Source organism: Morone saxatilis, unplaced genomic scaffold (genome assembly GCF_004916995.1).
Source record: "Morone saxatilis isolate NCDOM2014 unplaced genomic scaffold, NCSU_SB_2.0 Contig12, whole genome shotgun sequence".
In the NCBI taxonomy this organism is placed as follows: domain Eukaryota; kingdom Metazoa; phylum Chordata; class Actinopteri; family Moronidae; genus Morone; species Morone saxatilis.
In genome coordinates, this window is record NW_023339674.1 from 22568418 (window position 1) to 22592123 (window position 23706).

The 23706-nt window shown below is 40.0% G+C and overlaps 1 protein-coding gene across 1 annotated transcript in view; it reads left to right on the plus strand.

Moving 5' to 3' along the window:
* Positions 1-13289: 13289 nt before the first annotated feature.
* Positions 13290-23706, plus strand: part of atp10a (ATPase phospholipid transporting 10A) — a 31888-nt gene continuing 21471 nt past the window's right edge. Inside the window, exons 1-6 of the mRNA XM_035654029.1 lie at positions 13290-14080; positions 17651-17855; positions 18684-18769; positions 22613-22719; positions 22810-22941; positions 23126-23256. Coding sequence (XP_035509922.1) covers positions 13656-14080; positions 17651-17855; positions 18684-18769; positions 22613-22719; positions 22810-22941; positions 23126-23256 — 1086 coding nt within the window. The 5' untranslated portion in view covers positions 13290-13655. The remainder of the gene's footprint in view (positions 14081-17650; positions 17856-18683; positions 18770-22612; positions 22720-22809; positions 22942-23125; positions 23257-23706) is intronic.

Sequence of the window (23706 nt, forward strand, 5' to 3'; positions counted from 1 at the left end):
TTGCTGCTGTGTCAACCTGAATTTCTCCTAAGGGGGATAAATAAAGGAATATCTTATCTTATCTTATCTTATCTTATCTTAACTACTGCAAGCATTACAAAATATTGACACACGCCAGAGAGGTACAACACAGATACCCACATAGTGACTCTCTCAAAGGCCCATAAATGTGCTCAGTGACTGTGAAAGCGCCACCAGACTCGAAGTCTTTCCAGCAGAGACTCAGAGAGAGAGCCTTTCCAGTCGTTACTACCTTACTCATTAATTGCATTTTTTAAATATGGGGGCAGGAGGGTTCTAGCATAATTTGAGGGTGTAATTACCCTTTAAGAGAGTTTTACTGTGACAGAAAGACGTGTATTTTTGAGAGTAAGTATAAGAGTGCATGTAAGGTTGTAGTGTGTTTGGGAGAGTATAGTTGTGTATCTGCTAAATTATAATGCTGTGCGTGAGGGCAATGATTTATGGCCCCAATAGCCTCTCATATCATACACGGTAACCCTGACCATAAGCATGGATTTTTCACTCATTACACTGAATTAAATACTGACATTCTGTAATTTTATGTTTGATTAAACATAATGGCATATAAAGTCTCATTAAGTCAGAGTGACATTAAGGCCTGATGACCAGAAAGATAAAGTAATCATCCAGCCTTGCTTTACACTCCCAATGTTATATAATATATAAGACAGTAAGGGACATTTCAGGTTTCTGATATGGTTAAAATAATTTTATCTCTTCGACAATTACAACCAGTGAACAGTCAGTTGCTTTAAATGAGGACAGACATTTCACTTCAACTTATAAACTACTGGATACTTAAATATTTTGCAACTCTACAGGATTTGTAAGAAAATTAGTAATGAAATGGATTCTAACTATTAATCACTATACAGCCAACACTTAATTACCAGATCAATTGTAGACTGGTGGACAATTTGTCACTTTAGCGTTGGTGATTAAGGGTGGCCATTTTCCCAACCTTTAGGGTCAAATACTCTTGAATGGATGCAAATACAATCCTTCTCTGCTTAATATCAGCCTGGAAAGTCACTACACTGTCAAATATGTACCTATTACCCTGCCCCAATGGGACAGCAGAGCAGGAATAGCAGAATATTTTTTAATGATTTGTGTGCAATAACTCTTCCTCAGGTCTATGGGATCAATACCTGCCCAAGAACAATCTGCTGTTAATTTAGAATTAAGCATTGATTCAAGTCATTCCACAATGTCATGGGAATCAACAGTGCTGCCACTATTTTTTCATTTCAAAACAACAATTTACTTTAGAGTAATGTTTCAATTTATCACACTGCAATGTTTTTGTAAATATAGTCGTAGTATGGCAACACTATTTTTAGTATTATTATTTTTGGCCTTTATGCCTTTATTTGACAGAGATAGCTGGAGAGAGACAGGAAAGGGGGGCAGAGAGAGAGGGGACGACATGCAGCAAAGGGATGGCGGTCAGTCCACCACTTTTGTCCAGACCGAAATATCCCAACAACTATTTGATTGATTGTATTAAAAAAAAATCTAAATTTGTGGTACCCTGAGAATGAATCCGGATGATTTGGTGATCCCATGACATTTCCTCCATTGCCATATGAGGTTGACATTTATAATCTTGAGTGAAATTGCTATTGGATGGATTGCATTTAAATTAAGTACTGACCTTCATTAATTTGATGATCCTTAAACATTTATTTACTAAAATACTTTGGACCACATGACCAAATACCTGCAAAACTAAACACATTCCCATCAGCCTCAAATGAACTTTGTGTCTAGTGCTTATTAGCAAATGCATGCTAAATTAAAAAGGTGAACATGGTAAACAATATACCCGTTAAACATCAGCATATTAGCATTGTCACTGTGAGCATATTAACATGCCAGCATACATTTAGCTCAAGAAGTTAGGAGTTATTAAAGGCCTATTCATATTCATGTCTAATGTTCATACAGAGAAAGTTAATTCTAGGAATACTTTGAGGGCACACCGTGAGTCGTCAGTCACACACACACAGTGTCCTTTGACCTTTGTTAACGGGAAGGTCATCATGAATCTGTACCAAGCAAACAGTAGCTATAACATGTAACTCTGACCAGTCCCTTTCTCTCTTATGTTCAAACTTTCTGTTTGTATGCAGTACAAATAATCATTATAATCATCATCTGCTTGACAGGAAGTGTCATCCATTCTCTGCTTTAATTTTCACATCTGACAGGCATGTATCCACCACTCAATCATTGATTAAAGGGTCATATGGTGGCAGTAGGTTTCAGTGTCTTGTAATTAAAAGTGCCTTACCCTCTGGCACAATGTGCCCATTGTTTATGCAAGATCTCTCTCTCTCTCTCTGATTTCCCCGAGCCCCACCAGCTGCACATTTCTGCAGATTTTGCAAAAATGTCTCCATTTTGCGGGGGAATTCATCAAATCAATTATTGAGTTAATTACTTTGATTTATTTGGGCCTCTGCACATTGAACTTCTGAATGCATTATACATTCGAGAGGCAGTCAGCTAAATCCTTTGATACCCGGAACGTGCACACACAGCAGAGAGTGACTGGTGTTATGCGAGTGCTATGGATCAACAGTAATAACAAAACAGAAGCGCTGTGAATAATTAACTAATACAGGTTTGTGTGAAAACGAGACTAATAGTCTACAGCTATGCTAGCAGTTGTGTGAGGCTGTACTTAAGCTCAGCAATGCTTTGAGATAAATGTTAACATCAGCATGCTAACATGCTGACAGTGACAATGCTAACATGCTGATGTTTAGCAGGTATAATGTTTAGCATGTTCAACATCTTGGATATTAGCATGCTAAAAGCTGTTGGAAATGCCATTAGTTCTGCAGGCATTTGGTCATAAACCAAAGTATTGAACAAATAAACAATATGACCAGATGATGGCGCTAAATGAAAAGTCAGGAGATCAAAGGTATTAGAGTTATTAATATTACAATTCATTCTGTAGGAACGTAAATGTTTATGCCAAATTTCATTGCAAGCCATCCAATAATCAAGACGTTTACATGCATGTAAATCTTATGTGGCAATCCATTTAGCAGATGATGAGATATTTCACATGATAAGTGGAATGAACCCATTGTGAGGCCTTCTTGATTTTAAGGGGTTTAAGAAAACTTTATACAATATAATGTGTATACAGATTAGTATCTCAGCATTTAATTAATGTCAGTGAGGAAACTAAATTCAATTGTTATTGTTAAAGTTTTGATTATTATTTAAGCTCTAAACTTAAACAAAAAACTCAGGTGAGGACATAGTGAAGACCTGAACACCTTTAGTCTCTGTTAAACAGCCTCGTCCTGCAATAGGAAGGTAAACACTCCAGTGAGTAACATTTAGGTGGATCTGTTGCCAGGAATGGAATATAATATATAAATATAGGTATGTTTCCTTAGATTGAGATGTTTTTATCTAGAGGGAGTGGGTCCTCTTCAACGCAGTCCAGGAAGATACTAAATTTTAACTCCTACATCAAAATGGCAACATGTCTCTTTAATTAAGCAGACCAGTATCCGCATCATGAACTCTCAAGAGAAATGTTCATTCAATGAGCTTTCTCATTAAACACCAATCAGTCCCTGCATTCTTTGTACACAGGCTTTCCCTTAATGCTGCTGCACTTTACATTTGCTAATAAAAGCATGCTGCTACAGCCTAAACACCCAGAAGAACGCAGAAGACGCCTCTGACTTTATTAAAGTTAATGTCGTGCTGTTAATCAGACTTTTCCGCTAGTGCCTGAGGGTGTGCTGGTAATGCCTAGTGGAAGTCTCTGTGATGATTTCAACACTAATGTCCAAACAAGCATCTCCCGTTTCCCAGAGCAATTTGAGAACATGGTTGGAGTAGGTGTTTGTGATGGTGGCATCCCAGGAAGGTGTGGGTGGCTACCAAAGGTGCAGTATGAGGTTCTCCATAGTCTGCATTCTTATTTTTGTACTTTCACAGATAAATAAAAGGTCACAAAAGCTTGCTTGTCCTTTCTGCATGTGTTGAGCATTTGGAAAAGGCCAAAGTGTCAAGTTTTACAAGGTTTCCTCTCTGGCATCTGAGAGTATGCCAGGGCAACTATTTCTGTCCTTGTATACCCCCAGTAAGGGCTTCGTTCACACCACTATTGATTTCACAATATTTGTTGACAGTTTAGACAAATTTGTCTGCAAAGGCCAGACTTGTGGGTACCAATAGAACCGATTTTCATTCAGATATCTTGAGGTCAGAGGTCAAGGGATCCCTTTGAAAATGGCCATGCAAGTTTTTCCACAATCAAAATTTTGCCTAATTTTAGAGCGTTATTTAGGCCACTAGAGGGTGCAGAGTGAAAGAGGTAAGGATAATGGGGTGGCACTTGGGGTGGTCAATCAGGTTTCCAGAGCCCCCCCCCCCTCTGGTGAAATCCCAGGTAATAGAGCTTGAATTACAGAGATTTGCTCTTTGTGCGGTCTGTTTTTAGCAGGCACAGCCAACTAAAAAAATGAGACATATCCTCTGGCTAGCTTTGGTCAGCTCTGCTCCAGCAAGTATTTGAGGAACATGTTTTCACATCCAGTGCAACATTTTAAATCCTTGTTTCTTTAAAATCTGCACATGGCAGCTACAGTATGGTTAAGGTACGCAGTAGATCGTGTTTATGACGAATAAATTATGGTTAAGGTGTGATTAAGGTTAGACCAGTTCAACACTTGGTTAAGACAGTAAACCTTAATTGCAGGTCTGTGACTGCTACGTGCCCATCCTCCATCCACCTCCCTGACATCCACACCCTTACTTTCTGCCTCGCCACATAAAGAGCGCACTGCTCCCTGCATTGACACTAAATGTTTGGTGTAAATTGTGAGGTGGAGAACAATCCAATATGGATGTTATTCCTAGAAAACCAGCTTGAAGGAATAATGGGTATGCTTGTGTGCAACAACCCCTTCTAACAACTGCTGTTGTGTGGACTTGGTACAATATGCTTGTGAGTCCCATATACCAATTACTGTTTTAGGTTAGAGCGGTCTACACTGGGTTTTTCTCTGGTATCTGTTCCTCTCGTCACAGTTTTTCAAGTTTATAATAGCTTATATGAATGATTAGAGCGAGTAAAACTATTCTTAGTTTTACTTTAGAAATCACACTTGTTATCACTAAACTGCTGTGGTTGCAAAGTAATAATTAAAGTTATCACTCAAGCAATTTTTTAATGAAGCAGCTTTGAATTGTTAAGAGCATCACACGTGAACAAATGAACCATTAACGTTACCTCAAACCTGCCACGTGTTGTAGCTTTGTGTGTGTAAAGTGACTACATAAACCATAAACCCTTATGTAAATGCTTGATTGTCATTGCAGGTCCATGCATTAAGAGGAATCGAACACAGTCAGATAAAGCAGATTGAAAAGTAGGAAAAGAATAAGCAACTCATATGAACTAGATTGTTTAGCTGGCCTAATTTAAGCTGCCTGAACAGGTTCTAAACATATAGGTTAGAGCAGAGATGTAGTGGTGCCTGGAACAGTGGGTATACTCTTAATTTATACCCCCAACTGTTTTTAAGCGGCCGTACAGTAAAGGATGGAAAAGGAAAGGCCCTGTGTTATAAACAGTGACATTTAAGACTCGCATATTTAGCTCAGCCAAAAAAGGGCCGGTACATCATCATTTAAAGGTCCAGTGTGTAAAATTTAGGAGGATATCTATTGGCAGAAATGGAATATAATTTCCAAAGGTATGTTTTCATTAGTGTATAATCACCTGAATCTAGGAAGTGTTTTTGTTACCTCACAGCACACCACTGGGTTAGAGGAGCTGAGCACAATTTAAAGTGACATGAACACCTGACTTTTGGACTACCTGATGATGTTGCGTTAGCACATTCCATGTTTGATACCGGCTTCTGTATGTTTCTCATTTTAGGGACACCTCTCTCGTGTAAATATTTGCAGTTCCAGAATAAAATGTCATTCACCGTTAATAACAGTGAAGAGCCAGCCACACGTGGTTAAAGGTCACTGCTAACTTCCTTGTTGCTTTCACCTCAGCGGTCATGTGAAATGGAGAATTTCTAACTGATGGGTTATGTATGATGGTTTTGGAGCATATTTTCCTCACACTCTAACCCTTGACATATCGTATGTTTGTTTGTATGTTGATAATGATGAGTGACTGGTTTTGGAGTTGGAGTTGGATGCCCAAATGTCATCCTGTCATCCTCCAACCTCCTTTAATGACTTGGTAAGGGGGAATGGTGACCTCAGCTATTGGTGGAGTGGTAGTGCACTGCTCCTGAGGTTAGCTGTGATATCTTTGCTTCCTGAAAGTGTCTGTCCAGTTGTCAGATTCAGAGGGGCTGCTACAGTGCCAGACCAGTTGTCCTATTGACTAAAATTAGAATTATCTGTCCAAATTAACGATCTAACAAGAGGTGACACTGTCCTTCTGTCCCAGATATAATCAGAACCTTTTTTCCCCCATCCCACAGATGTTCTGAACACGTCAAAGTTCCCAAACAGTTTTTATTGAGCAGTCTGGTGACACTAACTGCCTCAAGTATCAGTTTCTGCATTAATGTCTTCACCTGCTATCAAACATTGATGGACACGCTGAAAAGGTAGGGATTATGACATTTTTTAACCTATATGTCTTATATGTCCTGATAGAGGAGAAAATACATTTATTTTATTTTATATATTATAGAATCATTTTGTTATTTTATTTTAACATGATTTATTTCATGTTTTTCAGCTATTTTAGGTTTGATTATTTATGCATCTTTATATATTTATCTCATGTTAAACTAAATCTAGAGCAGAGCAGAATTAGAGCACGGATTCCTGTAAGTGTTACCATTGAAAATGCTCAAGGGGCTCACCATAAAGTTTTTTTAAAAACAGGCTTGACCCCTTAATGATTTTAAAATAACTTGAAAACAGTATTATAAAATGTATTCTGTGAATTCTACTCAAGCATAGATTAATAATAGGTTTCAGAATTAGTAATGCTGTTCAAACCCAATTCCTTCCCTACCTATGTTATGTAAATAGTTGCTATTTTGCTCCTTTTTAGGTGTCAAAAGTGAAAATTTGTCATCCTTAACATTTGTTAAGGGTGTTTTGTGCATATAGCTGCCTTCAATGGGAAACAAATCCTCCCTGATCTTAATTACTATTTGATGGACTACCATTAAATGTTGCACACTGACATTCATGGTCTCCAGGGGATGAGGCCTACTGATCTTCTGCCTTTTCATCAAACTGTTTCACTTACTCTGTGAAATATCTTAACATCTGGATGGATTGTCACCACATTTAGTACAGACATCCATGAGTCCCAGACAATGAATCCTACTGACTTTGGTGTGGTGTCCTGTGACTTTTCCTCTGGCGCCATCAGGTTGACATTTTTAGCTTTTAATGAAACTATTAGACGGATAGCCTTCAGTACAGTCCTTCATGCACTTAAAGGATGAATTGTAGTCACTTTGGTGAGGCCTCCACTCTTCCCACAGCACCATCATTAGGTCAAAATTCTAATTTATTTTAGTACTTTGGTTTATGACTAAACACCATTGTGAACATGGGAAACGCTGCTCCTGATTAAGAACAGCATATTAGCAATGTCATTGTAATGTTAGCATTTAGTTCAAAGCACTGCTGCGTCCAAGTACAGCTTCTCAGAGCCTCTAGCTGCTAGAATCTACAGTCATACTTAAAGGACCAGTGTGTAGGATTTAGTGCCATCTAGCGGTGAAGTTACAGATTGCAACTAACTGAACACTTCTCGCGTCTTGAGAGTGGGCTGTAACCATGGTGGCTGCAAACCCTGCAAAAAAACATGAAAGGCTCTATCTAGAACCAGTGTTTGGTTTGTCCATTCTGGGTTACTGTAGAGACATGGTGGTTCAACATGGCGGACTCCATGGAAGGTGACCGGTGCGATTGTAGATAAAAACAGTTAATTCTAAGGTAACAAAATCACAACGATTCAGGAGATTATACACCAATGAAAACATAGTATGTTATATTGAATATTATATTACATTTTTGCCAATAAATGCTTCTAGATGTTACACACTGGACCTTAAAAGGATATTTACAATTAATTTAACTTTTTTGGACCATTTTATGTGTACATGGGTTCTTTCTCTAATTTAAATGTAAGATGTTTGTTGTCCTGCGTTTTTCTGCATTGAGCTTTGGCCTCTCAAGTTGACTGACCTAATTTGTAAAACACCTAGTATTAGTTAGTATAAATGTCCAGTTAATAAAAGAAGGCAGTTTGCTGAAACCTGAGTTGAAAAAAATGCATCAGAGTTATGAGTCCATTCTCTCTCTTTTTTGTTTAAGGCACCTATATCGCCTACATATCTCCACTGGAGGACTAAACACAGAATGAACAATTGGGACTGTGTTTCTTTTTTATTGATTCCTTTAAAGTTCCTGCAGAATAGAATAGTCTGAGGGGACTGGATGTTACACTTACCATTAATATAAACCTCTCTGGAAACATTTATTGCAGTTATAGCATGTGTAGAGACAACAACATTTACATAATGTACCAGCCAGCATGTATTTACACATTTACTCATCATTATCACATTAACTGCCCATTGTTATGAACGTGACTGCATTATACACTGCTTAAGGAAGTTTAACACGTGAGGGATTTTAATCCTCCGTCTGCTGTTTGTGTGTTTTTCCTGCGTTATGGATGCCATCTGCAGTATCTGATTACTTTTGCTACACCGGCCTCGAGCCACTGTACATCATTCCACCAGATTGATCTGCAACTTCAACAGAATCAGCAGGTTTCCTCCAGGCTCACCTGGAAATCAGCGAGCTGGGCAGTTATTGCTCATGTGTGTGACAAAGGTAATATCCATCTGGCGGATTCATTATGAAAAGAGTGTGAATAAGGTGATCTACGGGCAGTGAGTCTAATGTTCAGTCACACTTTCTCACTGTGTGTCTGCCCTCATCTGTCTAACTTGACCTGTTTTGTTTAGCTGGCAACACTGGACTTCATATTCTTAGATTCTGACATGGAGATGACATGTTACCACTGAATATAAAGGACCCTCCACTAACAGACAGTAAAAAGATAGCATATTTTGTTATCCTACAAGAAGTTGGAGCTAATGTCTGTTTTTTCATTTACATTCATGGCTTCCTCGTGGTTAACACCTACAGATCGCTTCAGCCAAACTGAGGTGCCAAACATTGCACTGTCTCTAGGCAACAGGAATATGCTATTCTCAGTATAGACATTGTCTGATTTCACAGGCTTTCCAGTCAAACAATTCATGTCCAAACCCTCTTAATTTGTCAAGGTCAAATGTCCTGTGAGAGAAGAAATGTGAGTTGTGTCTGTTCAACATTAGTGACTTAGTGTTATCTGAATATAAACCCTCACATTCACTCTTTAGTTTATAGTCACAATGTGGTCATCAGGCAGACTTATTACAGAGTTTATTGAGGTTTGATATAATGCAATTTGGGAGTGAACAACACAAACTATGAACTATGATGAAAGATGTTGCATTTGTGATGTAACACCTACAGTATGCTCATTTATACAATTCCCTTCTCTGCACCCACTCACACTCACACACATACACACACACACGCACACACTTACATACATATACAGTACATGTGTGAAACAAACACATGCTGTAGTTTAGACATTGCACTCAGTGTAGTGAAGCACAGTGTGTACTGATTGGAGTATTATGATTGGAGTATTATGCCCTCTTCTGGCAGGTTGTTTGCTGTCTGTTAGAGAGGATGAACTGCAGCTGTATCTCTGTCCACCTCCAGGCTCTTCAGTGGATTTCATGCAGAAGCCTCCTCTAACAGTCTTAGTTTTTTTAATTCCTGAGGGGGGTTTATTTTTCCTGTATCTGACCTACCTCCTGAGGGTAATTGAAAAAGAGGCTACTGTACGGTGCCACCCAGAACAAGTGAAGTACATTTACTCAAGTACAGTACTTAAGTACAATTTTCCCATATGAGAATATATAATTGTCAAAATGGCTGAAGTGAATCAATCAACTAATTGATTAATCATTCTAAATCAGCAAAAATAAGATAAAATAAAGATATAGAGGACAGGGCTGTCTCGGAGGAACTATAACGCCTCGTGTGTGTATGTTGGTGTATGCCCTGCTCCAATGGATAAACTAACACATCATAAGGACATCATAACCCGAGAGTCCTAACAATCTAATGTTTGTATGGGAATCTACAAAGTGGTGCCCAGCAAGTATGCTTTTTCCCGCTCAGCTTTGGCTCGCTACATGTACTCATAAAATGTTAAGTAAATGAACAAACATGATATCCATATACAGTAACACAACAGGCTGTCCTGTGAGTCAAGGGCAGCCTGTCAGTTCAGTCTGGGAGGGGAGCGGTCCTGGTTTTATGTTACACTGAAGGACACCAGGAGGAGATTAAAGTGAGTGAACAGGTATTAAAACAGGAATGGAAAAGTGTCAGCCTCTCATCACTTCATCTGATGTCGCCATGGAGACACTATGAGATTTTAATATTCCTTGTCTCGTGGATGCCAACAGTTAATATAAAAGCCCTTGCATTTGTTGAGTCTTTTGCCTCCATATTCACAAGCACACATGAAATTATCCAGTATTTTAGGGTGTTTTTATAGCTTTGAATGACCATCACAGCAAGGACAGTGAAGGGACAGAAAACCTGAATATAATTTCCTCTCACTGACATAATAAGAAGGATGAATACTCCAAAAGCAACTTTAACATATGCAAATAGAAGGGTATTTGACATTAAGTGCAGAAAAAAGAAGAAAATAAAAAGCTCATTACATTTGTGGTAGAAACCAGAGCTAAAACTATCTTTCTGTCACTGCCACTGTTGTAACAGCAGATAATGACAGCCTACATGTGAGTAGACCCTCTGAAAAACACTGGATGCACAAAACTTTATTTCCAAAAAAAGGAACAAAAGTACAGGATGATTTTATTTTCAGTTGAGAAGCACAGTCTGATTTAGTTTTGTTCTTGTTGTTTGCTGAGTGCAGTAGTTGGCTTTTTGAGGCCAGAATCGGCCTGTTGTCTCAGATCCACCTCACTCTGGTCATTCATCACAGGGAAATTGAATTGTTCTCCATGCCAAGATGCCACAGTGTACAATCAGCCATTAGTTTTTAGCTCAACAGCTGGATGCTCCTGTAGCAAATTGCTGTAGACTGCCCTGGGATAGGCCTTTGATTTATCTCCTCTGGGGAACCTGCTGGCTAAGTGGCCAGTCAGTCTCTGGAGGTACGAATATATCAGAGCCTTGAGTCTCACATTCAGTCAGTGTATCACAGTCTCATGTGTCCATGTTTCTTTTTGGCATGTCTCCTCACAATATGGTCATGTACACAAAGCATTCTTTAGGACTGAATGGGTCATTATCTTAAATTGGTGCCTTTTAAGTCCATGCAACAAACTTATGAGAAATTCCTATGTATAGGAATTTCTCACTTTTGTTACTCCTAGTGGTAGAGTATAGGAAGGAACAGCATGGTGTTAAATTAATTTAATCATTAAATGAAATGTAATATTCATAGTTATATTTATAGTATATAATATTTAATAAAAAATATACTTTTTATTTATAAAATAGAACTTACATTGGTTAAAGTTATAAATGATTAAAGGACCACTGGGGTTTTCATGCTTGAATATTGTGTGATAATTTAGAAACTTTTACTACAAAATTATAACTAAAGTACATAATAGTGTGTTAAAAAGACAGCAGGATAATGAATCAAATACAGATGTGGATACACATACGGTATACGTCAGAGAGAGTCTTTTAGCCCTTTTCCATGAACATATGCTGGCTTGGCTTGATTCAGTTTGACTTGGCACATCAGCCCAGCACACTTCAAGGTGTATCTTTAACTGATCAGTGCCCTTTGTAGTGCGGTTTACTATTACACTGTGAAATGGTTGTTGCTTACCAGCATGTTGGATTTTCAGGCTGTTGTTACACAATTTTGCTTGGCATGTGGCACTGATGAAGTATCTGCTGTGTCTGGCAATAGCAGCAGAGGCTACTGAAACATGTTGCTGAATCGTTACTGAATGATGAAAAAGCCCATCTGACCTCATTGCAACGGTCGGGCGTGCTTTGACCACATTGAGATGGTCTATATTGGGTGCGACTGGGCACAGTTTAAAGTTTTGGTAATGGAAGTTCAGATCAACACCGAATAGTTTGACTCATTTTGGCCAAAACTGCCAATAGAAAAGCCCTGATAGTGACTTAAAGCTGCATTCATCACTTTTTGGCCAAAAAAACATCAAAACAAACTGACAGACACACAGCCACAGTTTTGGCTAATGGTTAAATGTTATGGCTAATGTGTTACCAAACACCTGGCTACTTTCACATCTAGCAGACGCAGAGCAACATTAGCATTAATCTGGGGTTTTCTGGCAAGAAAGAGCAAGAAAAGGATATACCAAATAAAGTCAGATGTACAAATACAACAAACACTGAACCAGCATGGCTACCACAGCATCCTGCCAAATTCCCATCCGGAGTTTGCGTTTAGTTTGGACCATCATTTTTTTTCAACAGGAACAATGACCAAACCCCCTTTCAGGCTGTGTAAGGCTATTTGACCAAGAAGGAGAGTTGATGGAAGTGTTGCGCCACATGATCTTGGCTCCACAGTCCACTGATAAACATCGAGATGGTTTTTGGATGATGATGGACCGCAGAGTGAAGGCAAAAAGGGCCAACAAGTGCTACAGCATCTCTGGAAACTCCTTCAAGACTGTTTGGAAAACCATTTCAGTGTGACTACCTTAATGAGCTCATCGAGAGAAGGCCAAGAGTGTGCAAAGGCCAGTAATGAACGCAAAGGTGGTATTTTGAAAGAATCTAAAATATTAAACATATTTAGAGTTATTTCACACTTTTTGTTTACTACATAATTTCATATGTGTCATGCATTAGTTTTTGAAGCCTTCAGTGAGATTATTACCATGGTAAATAGTCAAGAAAATAAGAAAAACCATGAAATGAGAAGGTGTGTCCAAACGTTGGACTGGTAGTGTATATAAAAACAGTTTACACTATCACACTGTCGATATTTGGTTGCTTCCTGTGAGCCAGTCTGAACTCCAATAATACCGCGTGGCACTTGGAGACAGAAAAAACCCAGGTTGTCTCGAGGAGGGGCCTGCGGGTCAGATTTCCACAGAGTGCGACCCCCTAACATCCGGTTTGAGAGCAGCCGCTGCTCTGCACACGCAGCGGCAGCACGCTAGCACAGGGAGAGGCCCATCCACATGAGCTACAGATCCGAGCTGTGGGAAGTCCAAGCTGTGCCTCCCTACTATCTCAGCATCCTTCCCAGCAATAGGGGAAAAAAAGAGAAGCTAAACAAGCAAAAGTTTTCCCTCTGAGTCGCGAAAAGAGGAGTCGACATGGATGAAAAGGAGCTGTTTGTGTGAATAAACGAAAAGACTGGCGCCAACCCCTCTTCAACGCGGTAAAAGAATGATAACATAGCTAGCACTTTGTGTTGCTTTTTGTATGAGAGGACACGAAAACCTCAACTGTGGGAAAGTTTGAAGCAGGGACTGGCTATGGCGCGGGAGACCGAAGACCCCGCGATGGCCAAAGCCTCAAAAGTCAAAAGGCAAAGAAAGAAGAAAAGCAAGGAGAGCAAGACAAGGACTGTGCACGCAAACTTTCTCTATGATAACGCCAAAGGGGAGGAAAACCCCAACCGACACTATGCAAACAACAAGATTAAGACGACCAAATACACTGTGCTGTCTTTCCTGCCAAAGAACCTTTTTGAACAGTTTCATAGGTTTGCCAATGTTTACTTTGTTTTCATCGCTTTGCTGAATTTTGTTCCAGTTGTCAATGCGTTTCAGCCAGAACTGGCCCTGGCTCCTGTCGTGTTCATTCTGTCTGTCACTGCCATCAAAGACTTATGGGAGGACTACAGGAGACACAGGTCGGATAAAGAAATCAATCACGTGGATTGTCTGGTCTACAGCAGGTAAGTTGGGCCTAAACCCCCCCGGCAGCGTCCAGCTGTTGCTGAAAGCTTGTGTGTGTGTTTGTGTTTGTGTGTGTGTTTGTGTGTGTGTGTGTAGATATTTGTCCCCATCGTACAATCTGCCCTTCCTCAGTGCATCTCACACACATTCCCAGCAGCTGATGAGGGCAGAGAGTGAAAAACAATCAAGACACACTCTCCTTACTTTCTCGCCAGATCATGCAAGCTGGCCTTCATGCTGGAGCCCAGCTGTCAGCCTCTTAGTCTCTCAGTTTGTTGGTCCAGGATGGAAAAATTAACATTTCAGGCCTGAGAGTTAAACCTGGCCAACACATGAGGAATAAGTATCACACGTGGAATCCAAAAGTCCAGTAAACCTGTCTGTCAGGGAGGTGGGAAACAGTTTCTCTGATAATACAGATGTTGCTCCAGTGCTGTCATTATTAATAATGAGTCATTATGTCACCTGACAACCTGTTTCTCCCCCAGGCTTCCTCTACTACTAACTATTTTCCCGAGCCTGTGTGTGCGGAGTGTATTTTGCTAATGAAAAGCAGCACTGTCGTCCATGTACAGAGCATAATTCATGGTAATCAAAAGGCTCAGTGTTTAGTGGCTGCACAGTTTTAGCTAAGTCTTGACCCATGTTGTTCTGTCAAGGTTGGACATAATTGAATTTTCTTGTGCTGTGGCGATATTGTGCAAAACATCCCCTTTCTCAACCTGGCAACAGCTGACTTGACTAAAGCGCAGCGTTATTTCATTTTTCTCAAGGTTAAATACACGCTCGCTCAACACTTTCTTTCTCCTGAGAACTTTTAACTGCAGGTCAACCATATCTAAATGGTTTACCTAATAAATCTCATCTTCAGGCGGTCAGTCTTCACGTGGCAAAGCAGAAGGAGCTTGTATTTATGATATGGGAAATTCCATTTTTATCAGAAATGCTAATATTTACAAAGTGTGAATGATGGGAACAGCCACGTGCTGGTAAATGTTTCTTCACATTTATCATGACTGATTGGAGCAACTACAAAGGCGTAGACTCACCCAGTCAAATCAGGCATTTGCACTATTACACTAATACATTTAGTTTACTGGACTGTAAATAGTTTGTTCTAATCTCCTTTACACAGTGAGGACAACATCCGCTGCTGCTGTCTACGATCTGGAGGTCACTGAACGTCCAGTTTGAGCAGTTTATCCTGCTGTTTTCTATCTAAACTGATGTATTCGTCCATAACTGGATGATTAATTAGTATTAGTAGTAAGTGTGTAGGCCATTTTTCCTGCTCTCTATTTACTGTAGTTATTTTGCGGTCATGCACAAAGAATGAAAGATAGATTTCACATTTAAGCAGCTTTTGAAGGACAGACTTTTGACTGCCAGTAGACGGCAGAAATAATGAATTTTCATCAGACAGACCGTCCTCGTTCCACTTGCTGTGTTTGTTCCAACAAATATTCTCATGGGTTTCGATGCAAGCTTAGGAAAAAAACGATGAAACAATCAAGTAACAAAGCATATTATAGCATTTGGAGAATCTTACTACAAAAGGCACAGGACTCCATTGATTTTGCTCTTTTTAGGACTGTCGTACTCATTTTAACATTAAAGGGAAACTTTTCCTCCAGCGTTGTATCGTTACAGTGTGGGATGAGCATATTGCCTGCACCCAGAGCCTTTCGTGTCATCCGGCGGGCTTTTGCCAGCTCTACGGCTGTTGTTCTACAGATTGTACATGTTTACATGCTACTGTCATCCAGTCTGACAGTCAGATCGAGAGAGGGGCCGCTCACAGAACTCAAACCGTCAAACTAAGCGGTGTTGATCAGATATCAAGCGAGATTTAGTTGCTGCATTGACTGTTTCTCGCCACAAATGTAAGAGATAATAAGAGAAAAGTCTGTGACCAGGCCGCCATTTTTTCCCACTTGAAAATTAACGAGCCAAAACCAAGCAGTACGTCACCCACCAGCCGGAGCGTTTAGTAGTCTGTCCGGCCCAGTGCATTCTGGTTATTGTAGGTTTTCTACCACCACAGCCCTTTCTTTTGTTTTCTCTGGTCATGTAGCCCCAGTTTGAAAAATATATTTGCATCTTTCTTCTGCACAGACAGGCCAGTTCTGTGAACAGGACCATCTTTCCAGCTGTGAAAAACCCCTTTAAAGTGTTTGCAGTAGCTGTGACGAACAAAGATCACCAGTAGAAAGAGAGCTCAGGGTATTTCCAACAGACATAGTATTCATAGATGCACTATCTAGGTATGTTATGGTTACAGCAGGGTATACGTTTAATAAGGTGTGAAGTCAAAGATAACATAAACCATGTGCCCATTAGATTGACACACATATAAAATGTAAATCCCCCCGCAGGGAAAGTAGGTTACATGTTTGCTAACATTTTTTCACCAGTGATTTTCTGTCTTTGTGATTATCTGTGGGAACTTACAGTATCTGTCTACCATATTAAAAAATGTTCTTTGTTTAGTTTACATTAAAAAAATTTGCTTGATTACAATAAATGATTGTTCATCCAAACACTCAATCAATCAATATACTATGAAAATACTTTAAATTTTCTGATGATCAACTAATATTTGATATTCAATGCTGCATTGAAACTTTGACAATTTAAGTCTTTCACTGTAGCACAAAGTAATTTATTTAATGAACCACTTCAGGGAACTTGCTGACTGATCAGCCCGCTGTATTACTTAGTATATTTGTCATCTTGCTCTGAGTCTCTTATTAAACAATACTGTGCTCTATCTTTGGCAAGTCTATTCTTTGTCCTCAGGCTATTGATCCATTTTCAGGCCATGGAAAAATAGGGAAAAGAGCAAATGTTACTGACATACGTTTTTAGTTTGATTTAGTTCTGTTTGTCCAGTCTGGAATATAAAGTGCATGGAAACAGTAAGAATTTCAGTGACAAAATTCAAGTGAAGGCATGTTTTTATATAGTCGGGATGTGAGTCATTAATGCCAGGGGGGGTTGTTATGAATAAATAACTGAGTGTTTTTTCCTTTTGTTTCTAGCCTGGTGATATGCATTGTTTAGCTTATTTGCTACCAGGTATGTCATTGTTCACAAATGAACCCTGGTTACCACTAAAGTCTTGTCCATTCAGAATAGTGAGATCATTTACAGTATCCTTACATTACACCACACTCTCATTTGTGGTAAGAAGAATAACTCTGTTGACATGGACTAGAAATAGAAAACCCTGGTGGAATTATGTTTGTTTAACCCTCTGAAAAGGTCTCATGTACCGACGTCTCTGTGTATAATCCAATGAAGATGCATTGCTGTGTTTTTTTTGTATTTTGACGGACATATTGAGGAAGAAGTTGAGAGGTTTATCTCTGGCTAGGTGGAATTTGGGAGTTGCTCGCAGCAGCTTTAGCATCAACAAACAGGCCGTCCTCTTTCATGCACAACATATTTGCTGTCCCGTACAGATTTATGGAAGTGGAGCTGATGTTTCTGTTTATAGAACCACCAATTATTGAAAACAATGGCTCCACATCTTACCCCAGCCGTTTGCCCTCTCATTGTTCTGGCAGAGCGGAGAGACGCTATGTGGAGAAGTACTGGAAGGAGGTGCGGGTGGGAGACTTCATCAGGCTCCGATGTAATGAGATCCTCCCCGCTGACGTTCTGCTGCTGAGCTCCAGTGACCCCGACCGCCTGTGCCACATCGAGACCGCCACACTGGACGGAGAGACCAACCTCAAGCAGAGGCAGGTCGTCCGCGGCTTCTTTGACCTGGTGAGACGGCCGCTCCTTACATTTTGTTTCCATCTTGTCAAAATTGGGTCTGTGTTGGATGAGTGTAAAAATTTAGTTTTTGGATTCAAAAGTTCAGCATTCCCAAAATGCTGAATTTAGTTATGCTTCCAGCTGTTTCAGCATGTTACTGAATTACTCAGGTTGCCCAGACACTTTCTACCCAGAGTGTTCATTTAAACTACTTGTGTGTTAAATGGTTTTTCTTCTGCCAATTGGAAATAAGCATTTCCCCTGGTAGTGGGCATTTACCCATATTAAAAATACAAAATCATCATTTTCAGTTTTACTACTGTGTATATTGAAGTTGTGTGTGCAAAAACTTACTAATACCGGTCGTTGCTGTTTACCAAAGCTAAAGGTTTTTTCTGCTTCCGGTGACAATTCATTTTAAGTCGGAGAATGGTAATATTGGTAATTTATGATAATTAGTTAATCAGTATAAAAATATAATAATAATATCAAGTGAAAATATGAAACATGATTTGTTTGCTTTTAACAGTTCCATATCATTATAAACGCAGTAATTTGGATGTTTTGCCTGTTTTTGTAGAATAAAATCAATTTTAAGACACTTTTAAGACAACAATAACACCAATAGGAGTCACTTCATATGGGCTTCACATGGGCTGTAGTCTGTTTAATTGCATTGCATTATATTGCGCAACCTATATCGATGACATAAACACCTCTTAGTGTAATGCATTGCCAAACTGCACAGGGCAACATCCAGTTTTAATTGGGACTCATATGGTCAGAGGTTGTTGCCCCTGCCTGAATAATCAGCTGTTTTTTTTGTTTTTTTTGCAGGATTGTGATTTTGACCCTTTAAAGTACAACAGCATAATTGAATGTGAGAAGCCCAACAATGACCTGAACAGATTCCGAGGCTACATGTGAGTACTCTCTTGTTCAGTCCGCTCTGTTCATTATGTGGTTGATGGCTGCTCACAGCAACAAAAACAACAGTTTTTAACCCCAGCTTTTTTTATTTGTTTACTCACACTAAAGGTTTCAAGTTTCATTTTCATTTCACTGTAAATTAATTCAGTGACATTTTGAGCTCTGAAATGGAAATAATGTTAAACTGTGGTTTGTTGACAAGCCAGCAGTTTCCAACTTATAATTATGACTTAAACAGTTTTTCCAAGTCAAGATTATGATTTGCTTTCTTGGGATGTGGTTGCAGGGTTTTGCCCGTTTGACCATGCACATTTGAAGACGTATGTGCTTCCTCATGACCAGAATAAATTGAAGCAGCAGCTGCTCTGTGCGATGCGTTTACTGAAGCTGTAGTTCTTGGACCTAAATGAGAGTAGGATTGAGTATTTAGCAACAACAACTTGCTCCTCTCCCTCAGCTGATTTCCTGTGCTACACCTTACTTCTGTTTTGTCTGTGGTTGCAGTAGAAGTGCAGGATATGCTTTTGAAAGATAAGACCAAGTTTCATTCAGTGATTAAGACCATCCTGTTCTCATACTTTGTCCCTTTCCTTTATTAATCCCATTTAAGCTAATTGCTATTAAACTTGTAGATATTGTACTAACCAGTATATAGTATCCATATTTCATTTTTTTATATTTGTCAACCAGCCTTTCATATTACACCTAACTGCTGTAGTACATAGTTGTTTAGTATCTCCCGTGGCTCGGTAGGAGGAAGAGTTCTCTTGGCTTGTTTTGGACACTAAAACCTCACAACTGAAAGGCTAGGTTACAAACTGGAGGTGTGGGGTTTGAGAGACATGGGCATTTAAAAGAAAGGTGCTACTGAGTTGCTCAAAGGGAAATGTAGATATAGTCAGTATCTCAGCATCTGCTGCTTTGATTTGAACCTTGTTAATCTGTCTCTTGTGAGTCTCCCAACACTGTGGAAATGCAATTCTAAATTGCTTTAAGAACTTGGATGCCCCTCTGCTTCAGTTAGCAGCAATGCAGTACAAATTGGGTTATTTGATGCCTGCAGTGTAATATGTATAAGACTTTAATGTGAAGTTTTAATGTCTACATAAATAAATAAAGTCTCTGTTGTCTGCCTGGCAACTTCATGGTGATAACAAGACTCCAGACAGTCACTACACCCGGCCAAGACATAGTTCAGCACATAACCCCCCCATTTTAACACTTCAGTTTAAACAAACAAGGTAAAGTGTGTAAATCATTGCACTTAAGAGGTTCTGTTAGGCAGATATTATTTGTTTATTTATTACCTTTTGACAAAGACAGGCTAGCCCCTGTTTCCAGTCTCTGTGATAAGCTAAGATACCCATCTGCTGGTTCTAGCTTCATATTGATCGTACAGACAGCAAATAAGCGCATTTCCCAAAAATGTTGGAATTATTCCATTGGCATATTCATGGTCTTTTTTATCAGTAGGATGCGGCATGTTTGCTCCCTGCTATTGTTAGGGTTTTCAGAGACCTGGACTTACGCCAGGTGCGTCTACTCAGTCTTTTGGTGTGTTGGATAAGTGTGTATGAGGCAGAAGATTATAAACATACAGTAAAGTGGCTGCTCTGACCCACACTCACATGATTATGACATTTATTCTTTGCTCAGATGGAGACCAGATGCTGCAGGCATTCAGTTGCCAGGCTACAGTGGAGCACAGGGCACAGCGGCAGAGTTGAGGAGGGGGGCAGTTGTCTCAGCAGTGTTTTATTACATTACGGCCAATGGCACCAAGTCTAATCATCCAGGGATGTGGATGTTTGGGTTGATCTTCTTCCATGTCACAAAGGCATTGTATGAGGACACATCAATGATGTTATGGAAGATAACCAGGGGCCAGCAGGCAGTCTTCTTCCTGCAGCTGTAAGTTCTGTAAGCACCTTGTGGCTGTAGTCTAGGATGATGGCTGGTTTCCTGTCCTCACGATCACTGATCTCAGCCGGTTTGTGCAGTGTGGTTAGGAGGAACACAGTCTTCACCCACTGTTACTTTAGGCCCAGGGTTGTAGAGATATGGCAGATGTTCCACCAACTTCTCCTAGATCTCTCTTATGGCCGCAAGTTTGTCTGTCACCAGCCTTGCAGGCCTTGAGTCACGATTATCAAATTGTATCATTCTCAACAAAGTATGAAAGACTTTCAGTGGCATCGTTGCAGGAAAATTGCCCTTCTACTCTCTGCATCCCAAAGACTAGATGCAGCCTCACCTCGGGACCTGTAGACACCTGCTAAGATTAGCAGCCTGATGTAGGCACGCAGGTCAATCTTATCCATCCTTTTCCAGTTGTCTCCATATTTAAGGAAACCCTGCAAATTTGTCATCTCCAGGATGATTTTTTTTATGGCTGGTGTGATGAACATGCTGAATGTTGAGACGATATCCTGGGCATGGGCAACTGCATATCCTGTGGGCCCTGGGGTCATCCTTCTGACATTTTGTGCTGCCATCCTGCCCTGGTTGGCATATGATGACCAGGACCATGTTATTTTTTCATTCAAGATGATTCGTCATGCTCTGGGTCGTATTCTTCTTCTTCAGATTCCTCCTCCTGCTCTAAATCACCGTCCTCTTGTTAGGTGTCCAGGGGGGAAAAAAAAATCTGATCTAGGACCTGCTGGCCAGTGAAACGTGCACTCATGGCTACAGTAAAGAGAGTACTGGGGGTACTGTCATCTGCAGCACCTTTTATAGGGCAAGAGTTTCAATCAGTAGCACACACAAGTCTCAGTATCTTGTGTGTGTGTGTGTGTGTGTGGTGTGGTTGTGTGTTTTTGTGTGTGTGTTTTTTTTTTTTTATGGTTTCTGTAGTATGAAAATGATTTTATAAATGCCGGGTCAAAAATAACCCCTAAATTAAATGTACCCTGTTGGTGTGCAGATTTCATGGAAATATGAATGTTTATATATTATTTTTTAACTTTTTCTCATGTTGGGGTCATTCTGTCATTCTAGGAAAAGTCATTGAATTTTAAGTTGAAAAGATCATTAAGGGGGTTTCCCATGCTGTAACATAGTGGCGGGTCATTTTTGACCCCTAAGACAACACGAGGGTTTGGTGGTGACGTGTCAGTGGGCCTGCTGTCAGAGGCCAAAGGATGAACATTACTGTTGGTAAACATGCTGACAGTTGCATGACTCTGTAATAGGCTACAGCAGAGATGGATAAGTGCTGCTTCCAGCTAAAGGTTGTAGGGATGTTTAACTCACACACTTGTAATCCTTGATTTAGTAATAGGATTAAGGCTGACATTAAAAGCTCAACCCCCCTCCCACAACAGGCACATTTGCCCATCATTTAATACAGCTCAACATACATCTCACTTTTAGTTAAAAAGCCTTTTCTAATCAGGGTTTGAACTCCCTTTGTGGGCCGGCTAAGAGCTGAATTCAGTCTTTGTATGACACTGACGCTGTAAATGAGCCTGCGAGTTTTACACTTCAGAGTCTAAAGTGGGATCTGAGGGCCAGCCATGAAGCAGTGAATTGCCCGATTGACTCTAATCTCAAGGGGTTTCTGTGGGGCAGTGCTTCTATATCAGAGGGAATTTGTGCTGATATAAGGGCTCCTGGTGAGGGAAGACCATGATGCTTGAGGTGCGTGATCGATTGAGGTGCTCAGCAGAATGAACTGATGTTGTCTTTGGGGCTCTGGTGTATTTCTCCTGGACCATCAGTGTTTTTGACCTGAGTGTAAAGACATAACCGTGATCATTTTGCCTTTGTTTGATAACATTTTGGACAAGTGCTTATAGCTTATAGTAATTTTCATGCATCTCCTAACTTGACAGAATCCATCGAAGTGGCAGAAGAGATGCACTTTACAAAGAAAACCTGCTGCTGAGAGGCTGCACCATCCGCAACACAGAAGAGGCTGTGGGAATAGTCATTTACGCAGGTTGGCCTCCAAATTAACCCTGTTATCAGCTGTCACACTCAATAATTGACCTCTGACCTGCCGCTGCTAACATGCCGTGTGTCTTTGCAGGTCACGAGACCAAAGCCATGCTAAACAACAACGGCCCGCGCTACAAGCGCAGTAAACTGGAGAGACAGATGAATGTAGACGTGTTCTGGTGTGTCATCATCCTGCTGGTCATGTGCCTGTTTGCTGCTGTTGGTGCGTAGCACTTTAAATGCTTGTTTTGTGGTTTCTGTTAAAATTTAAAACCTGCATTTATTCATCTCTATTGTGAAAAAGTAAAGAAAGTCTCTCTTTGGATTGCATTTTTTACTGTGCTTTTTATTTATATCCTGTCATTCCAGTGTTTATATGAGTTGACCTTGTGGTGTTGCTGTTCCAGGTCATGGGCTGTGGATGTTTCAGTACGGAGATAAGAGACCTGTGTTTGACGTTCTTAGTCCAGAAGGGACAGACTTATCACCCATCATGTCCTCTATTTATCTCTTCCTTACTATGATCATCGTCTTTCAGGTATGAAACACAGAGAAGCTTAAAGAAACAAAGGCACAGATAATGATATAAACAAGACACAGAGTATCATTAAGCTTGAAATGTTGCACACAAGCATCGCTGTAAATAAAACATTGGCAGTAGTTATTTCAGCCCCCCCCCCCCAGGGTGTGTGACCTCTAGATCTTTATCTTCACACTTAATCTAGAAAAGCAGTGAGAAACTGCAAAACAATCTTTATAATACAGGATCAAAACAGGAAAAAGTGCCTCCTGACAGCTATTGATTTGGTTGATTTGCGGTTGGGTTTTTTTGCTTGCATGCATAAATGTCAATGAAAAAATGTCAGCCTGTCCTGGGTCAGATGTAGCAGGTAGTTCCCCTGATATCAGCAAACTTTTGAAATAAGTGAGAAGTCAGTGAAGATACAGTAACTGTTTGAGGTTGGAGACGTACCAGTATTGCCAGATA